Source organism: Bidens hawaiensis, unplaced genomic scaffold (genome assembly GCF_021521415.1).
Source record: "Bidens hawaiensis isolate Kalapana, Puna unplaced genomic scaffold, B.hawaiensis_p1.1 tig00054797_1, whole genome shotgun sequence".
Lineage (NCBI taxonomy): Eukaryota > Viridiplantae > Streptophyta > Magnoliopsida > Asterales > Asteraceae > Bidens > Bidens hawaiensis.
This window is the reverse complement of record NW_027499864.1, coordinates 1-6966: the sequence shown is the minus strand read 5'-3', so window position 1 is coordinate 6966 and position 6966 is coordinate 1. Positions and strand designations below refer to the sequence as shown.

Genomic DNA, 6966 nt, shown 5'->3' with positions numbered 1-6966 from the left:
GGTGGAATCGGGTATAAACCCAACCTATGATGAGCTTAGGGGTCACCCTAGCTCAGATCTGGATCGAACGGGACGAAAAACGGTGAAAAACGAGTTAAAACTCATTTTTCCGGCGAATCCGCGGTTTTCCGGCGGCGGCGCCAGAAAGGCGGCGCCGGAAAAGTTAATACGAGGTAAGAATATCAGGGAATGTTCTGACATTCCCTGACCTAACCCTAGTTCGCTAAGGGGTAACTAACGAATTAGAAGTAATTCGCTAGCTGATTCGTCTAAGGGAATATAACGAACTAGCTTCAGTTCGTTAAGGGAAGAGATAACAAATTACCCTTGATTCGCTATAGTTAAAAGATAACGAATTGGAAGGTCCAATTCGTTATATAGACTGGTTCGCTATGGACTGATTCGTTAAGGGTTCAGTTCGTTGGAGGGTCAATTCGTTACAAGAACCAGTTCGTCATGATAAGTCAATTCGTTAAGGATAAGTAACGAATTAGAAGTTTAACAGAATGACAGAATGGTCCCTGGACTTAGAAAAAGAATGATTTAATTACAAAGAAGCCCTTGAACTTTTAAGTTAGCCAATTAATTAATGATTCAAAATTCTAATGGAAAATGTGATAAGACAGTTAATGGAAATAAAATTTTTCTAAGCTGACTTGGCAGCTCGACCCCAGCCTGGGCTCTGCCCCTTGGACCCTACTAGGGGTTGCCGCCCCTAGACCCCGCTACCAGGGGCGCTGCCTCCGGACCCCCGTTCGTTGAGGGTTATAATTGGAATAGAAATATGATATGGGTAGTGATAGTAATTAATATGCGTAATTGTTATACAGTTAGTCGTGCCCAGCTCATGAAGGGATTAACCATAAATGGTGAACGTAATCGAGTTCAGGTGAGTTTCTAGCCCCACTTCCTTGTTATGTTTTCGGGGCTGTGTGCATACTCGATGTGATAAGACAGTTAATGGAAATAAAATTTTTCTAAGCTGACTTGGCAGCTCGACCCCAGCCTGGGGCTCTGCCCCTTGGACCCTACTAGGGGTTGCCGCCCCTAGACCCCGCTACCAGGGGCGCTGCCCCCGGACCCCCGTTCGTTGAGGGTTATAATTGGAATAGAAATATGATATGGGTAGTGATAGTAATTAATATGCGTAATTGTTATACAGTTAGTCGTGCCCAGCTCATGAAGGGATTAACTATAAATGGTGAACGTAATCGAGTTCAGGTGAGTTTCTAGCCCCACTTCCTTGTTATGTTTTCGGGGCTGTGTGCATACTCGATGTGATAGTTAATACATTTACCTTATGTGGTAAGTGTATGCCTTGTATGACTTATGTATGATGATTGCTTGACGGTGCGTGAACGATCTTCGTATATTGCATGTACCGTCAGGTGGTACTAAAGATATGATTGATATGCATGATGTAGGATATGTTGTATGTATGAATATATATGAGGTATGCATAATGTATGTATGATATGTTGATGGTACATGAACGCTCTTCGGAGATTGCACGTATTGTCAAAGAAAATATGTAAGAACAGGTATGGTGCAGTTGCATGAAACAAAGGGACCAAACCCTAATAATATCTGTGATGGTAGGGACCAGACCCTAATAATATCTGTGATGGTAGGGACCAGGCCCTAATAATATCTGTGATGTTGGGGACCAGACCCTTTATAATATCTGTGATGTTAGGGACCAGACCCTTATAATATCTGTGAGGTTATAGGGCGGAATGCTCTTTAAATATGATGGATAGTTATATATGAAGAGTAAGTATGATTAAGGTATACCCCTTCGGGCACGTGTGCAAGTATGAGAACAGATTGTATGTTGTATGATTAACTAGAATTCACTCAGCGTAGCTGGCTTTTAGTATGCACGCAGGTGAGTAGATTGAGGCAACTTGCATAAGAGGAAGCACATGGCATGAACTTGAAGAAGCTGACATCTCAAGAAATGTTATGTTATTTTTAAAGACAATGTTTTGTGTTTAAATAATTTGAATGCCTGTTAAGACAAGAAAGGATGGTTATGTAACGTAATGGTTTGAATGTTTTGATATTCCGCGAATGTTTTATTAACTCTGATATTATGAACTGTGTTTATGAGTAAATCCAACGTCCAAAGTAGGGCACCGGTAACGGGGCCTTACAGTTTAACTATCCTTATTAGTTATTTAAACAAATAAGGATAGTCAAACTCAATAAATTGTATTAATGAGATAATTAGGTTATTATTTCGGTCAAACAACAAATTAAGGAATGAGTTTATAAAAATGGAAAAAAAATAAAAACATAAAAAATGGTTGTTCATTCGGTTTTTTTGAAAAAATAAGGAATGTCAAACTCTATAAATTGTATTAATGAGATTCTTCAATGTGTATAAATCTAAAAATGAAAACTAATATAAGATTGGAAATTATAATGAGATTTTATATTAGACGGAATATTTGTCGCTTAATTGGAAGTTGACAAAAATAATAGAATAATGATTATATTAATATAAATAATTTAATGTATATTATAATCTTACAAATAAGAAAAATACATGAATATTAAAAAAGTATACATCAATATTAATTTTTTTTTAAAATACATCTTATTAACTAATGTTCAATCCATGCAATTAACTTATATGAGTCGGAACAATAACCTGAAATAATAAATTCAAATACTAATAGCCATATTATGGAAGATTTTAATTATAATTTTATAATCGGAAAATTTGAATGGTCTTACCGGAAAAACGAAATAGTGATAATGACGATGGTATCTCCGATTTTTATTTAGAAGGTAAAATGAAATATTCAATACATCAATCGGGACAATAACTTGAAATAATTAAGTTTTGTTATAACATTGATATTATGGAAGATTTGAATTATAATTTATAACCGGAAAATTTAAATTGGCCTTACCGGAAAAAGAATAATGATAATGTCCATGGATAAAAATCTGCAACCCTTTTACAACCCTCCTCTAATCACACTCACTCCACGGCCGCCACAAACCACTCTCAAAACTCCACCATGACGTCTAAACCAAACACCACATTAATCTAATCTAGCACACCCATGGACCCTCACAGCTTCATCGCCCGAGCCGAAGCCCAACGCTGGCTCGGCATCGCCGAGAAGCTCCTCATTAGCCACGACCTCGTCGGCTCCAAAACCTTCGCCATCCGAGCTCGAGAGTCAGACCCTCGGCTCGTAGCCGCCGAACAGATTTTAGCTATTGCAGACACACTCCTCGCCGCCGAGAAACGAGTCGTTGGAAACAACGGCGCCCATCAGCCGGACTTCTACGCCATCCTTCAACTCGTCCGCTTCGCTCAGGACACCGAACACATCACCTCGCAGTATCGCCGCCTCGCGGTTTTGTTAAACCCCCATCAGAACCGGTTTCCCTACGCCGATCAGGCCTTTCAGCTGGTTAATGATGCCTGGGCGGTCTTGTCGAACCCGATGAGGAAGTCCATGTACGAATCGGATCTCGATTACCCGCAACAGCAGCAGATGACTAATTTAGGGTTTAATTTAGAACAACAGCAACAAAAACAGCATCAGCATCACCAGCAGCAGCAACACCATCAACAGCAGCAGCAGCCGCATAATTTCTTCTCGATTAATCAGGAATTACGCAAGCAGCAGCCGCAGGCGTTCCAGTCGAGGATACACCAGCAGCAGCAACTGCAACAGCATAATTTTCTATCCCAACCGAACCCGGTGAGGCCGTTACCGGGACGAGAGCAGGAGCATATGTTTCAGCAGCACCAAGAGCCGAAGCACTTGCTTCCGTTTCAAGGGACGTCTCCACCGCACCAAAACAGGCTGTCTCCGCAGCCGCATATACAGTCTCCGCCTGCGACTCCGCAATCGCCGTTTTCGTGGCAAGGAGGGCAACAGTCGCAGTTTCAGCATCATCAGATGAAGCAAGAGCAACAACAACAGCAACAGCAACAACAGCATCATCACCAGCATCAGATTAAGCAGGAGCATGAGCAGCAGCTGCAGCAGCAGTTGAAGCAGGAGCAACTTAGGCAGCAGCAGCAACAGGAACAACTGAAGCAGTTGAAGCAACAACAGTTTCAACAGCAACAGAAACATATGCTGGAGGAACAAAGAAAGCAACAGCAGCTGCAAGAGGAACAACGAAAGCAGCAACAGCTTTTGGAGGAACAACGAAAGCAGCAGCAACTGCAAGAGGAACAAAGGAAGCAGCAACAGCTGCTCGAAGAACAACAAAGGAAGCAACAGTAGATTTTGGAAGAACAACGAAAGCAACAACAGCTGCAAGAAGAGCAAAGAAAGCAACAACAGCTGCTCGAAGAACAAAGAAAACAACAGCTGCTTGAGGAGCAAAGAAAACAACAACAGCTGCAAGAGGAACAACAAAAACTGCTTGAAGAACAAAGGAAACAACAACAGCTGCTTGAAGAACAACGAAAGCAACAATTACTGGAAGAACAAAGAAATCAACAGCATATATTGGAGGAACAACAGAGGCAACAACAGCTACAAGAGGAACAAAGAAAACAACAACAGCTGCAAGAAGAACTAAGAAAGCAACAAGAACAACAAAAGCAAAATTCTTTAAATCAGGATGCAGCCCCTGTTAATAACAATGGCGTTCGAGAAGAAGAAACAGAAACCGAGGCCGAAACCAAACCTGAACCCGAAGACGATTCACCCACATTCTGGACAGCGTGTCCATACTGTTTCTACATGTACGAGTACCCCAAACTGTACGTCGAGTGCACTCTCCGCTGTGAAAACTGTAAACGCGCGTTTCAAGCTGTTCATATCGCCTCGCCACCACCCATAATCGAGGGCCAAGATGCATACTTCTATTGTTGGGGATTCTTCCCTATAGGGCTTTCAATGTCACACTTACAGGATAACAAGGGTACAAGAAGTTCAAATTGGACACCTTTTTCGTCGTTGCATACCACCTCAAACAACCAACAGAACCATTTAAATGAGCAGGCGGCCCCGAAGCAGAATCCTTTTGTTAACAAAAGTTCGGGGCCGCGTATCTACATTGATGATATTACTGATGATGTGTGACATTGAAATTGGACACCTTTTTGGAGTCTCGGAGCCGAGCTCCGATTCTGATATTGAATGGAATAGTGTCAAGAAACAAAAGTTGAAGAAAATGGATAAAGGTTTTAACTCTTAGAGCAACGTATAATACTGATAATGCGAGCGTTAATAATGTGAAAGATGGTGTTGAAGTGCCTGCTGTGTTGGTGGTTGAAACTAACAAGAAACATGTGGGTAGTAATCCCAGAAAACAGTCGAAGTTGGATTTAAACGTGGCTGCTGGGACCCGCGTGCGCGAGCAGGGAGAAGAGGATAATGTTGGAGGTATTGGGTTTTTTGAAGGGCTTGATGAATATCTTAACAATTTGCCAATACTCTCTGTTGTGAACGAAGATAAGGTAACGGTTGCTTAGTTATGAAGTAAGTTTTTCTTTTTGTTTGTTTGTTGTAGCTTCGGTTTGTTGTAGTCGTATTTATGTACTTGAATAACTTGGGTGTTTGGTTGTTATTGGTAGCATCTATTTTGTTGTATATCCGACTGCAAAATTTGTTTGATAACGTTTTTTGCATGTTAGTTATAATTATAAGATATGATCTTCTTTTTAAGTTCATACATTTGCGAATATGCTCTGTATGTGTTCCTTGCATTTGGTGTGTTTAGAATTATATTGCTACAAGTTGAAAGAGCAAAGACATGGGATTGCGAGTACTTCGGATTTTGGAATCATATTAATTACATCATTGATCATCCCCTATTAAAGGTATGTAATTGTCCTTAAAAGTTTGTTTCTTTTTGTTATTATTATGAAGCTAAACTTAACTACTTGTATGATTCTGCTGCCTTTTATGTATCCTTAAGTTTTAGCTAGGATGTTACAGCATAATGGTCATATTAGTATGACATAAAACCAAACAACTTGCTTTTGTAAATCAAGCCTCATGTTGTTTAGGTTTCACTGCACATGTTACTATCTTGGAGTTCATTGACATGTAAACCCAAGGTTATTTTAATGAATACACTTAGTGGGTATGCTATACTGTAATAGTTAAAAGGCGCAAAAGGCTCTTCTGTCGCCTAGGAGCTAGACATAAAATACGCATTCTCAAAAAAAAGAAAGGCGCGGTAATAAAAACAAAAAATTAGTTTTTTTTTTAGTATTGAAAATTTATTTAGCAAAACGGGTTGTTACAAAAGTACTTGTCAAAATGGGTTGTTTCTAAGCAATGTCTTAATTTTATTTTTTCATTCCTAATCTAGGTCGATAACCCAACTTATCAAATATTTTTTATTCAGTATTTCTTTTAATGTTACGAACCAAAAAAAAGAATTATTTTTCTAAATAAACGTTTTGTTAGAATACTGTATTCTCCTAAAAGAAAACCTAAATAAATATGTTAGTAAACAAAAATGTGAGTATAATAAGGAAATTTATGTTTAAGAATGTTGATATAAATGTTCATTTTATGCTTACCTTTGTTCACATTCAATATTTTATTTAGGTTTTATTTTAGGAGAAACAAAATTTAGGACATTTTTTGGAAAAGTAATACTTTTTTTTTTACAGTAATTCGTAACTCTAAAAGAAGTATTATCTCAATTTTTTTTTTGATAATTTGGGTTACTCATCGCGGTTAGGAGTGGGAAACTAGAATGGGTGAGATTTTTCTTAGAAACAACTGGTTTTGGTTAATAATTTTTAACAACCCAATTTGGTAGATAAGTTTTTTTTTTCAACAACACTCTTTTGGAAAATAACTCAATATCATTAGTTTAATACTATTTTACAGCTATAATAAAAGAACAAATATGGTTTTTGTGCCTGACTGTGTTTGATGCGTGGTGCTTATGTTGCATCCGACTTCGCCTGAGCACCTATGCGTGTTTTAACTACTATGTGAGTATGTGCTATGCAACTGT

General features: G+C 38.9%; 2 protein-coding genes across 2 annotated transcripts; both read left to right on the top strand.

The window, feature by feature from the left end:
• Nucleotides 1–2956: 2956 nt before the first annotated feature.
• On the top strand, nt 2957–4267 carry LOC143600695 (uncharacterized). Its single transcript, XM_077078313.1, has one exon. It carries the CDS (start codon nt 3078–3080, stop codon nt 4260–4262), a length of 1185 nt encoding a protein of 394 aa, XP_076934428.1. The 5' UTR covers nt 2957–3077; the 3' UTR covers nt 4263–4267.
• On the top strand, nt 4266–5085 carry LOC143600696 (uncharacterized; the record flags this gene model as incomplete). Its single annotated transcript, XM_077078314.1, has 1 exon — nt 4266–5085. A coding segment is annotated over one exon (804 nt), but the record flags the coding sequence as incomplete, so codon positions are not given.
• Nucleotides 5086–6966: the final 1881 nt, after the last annotated feature.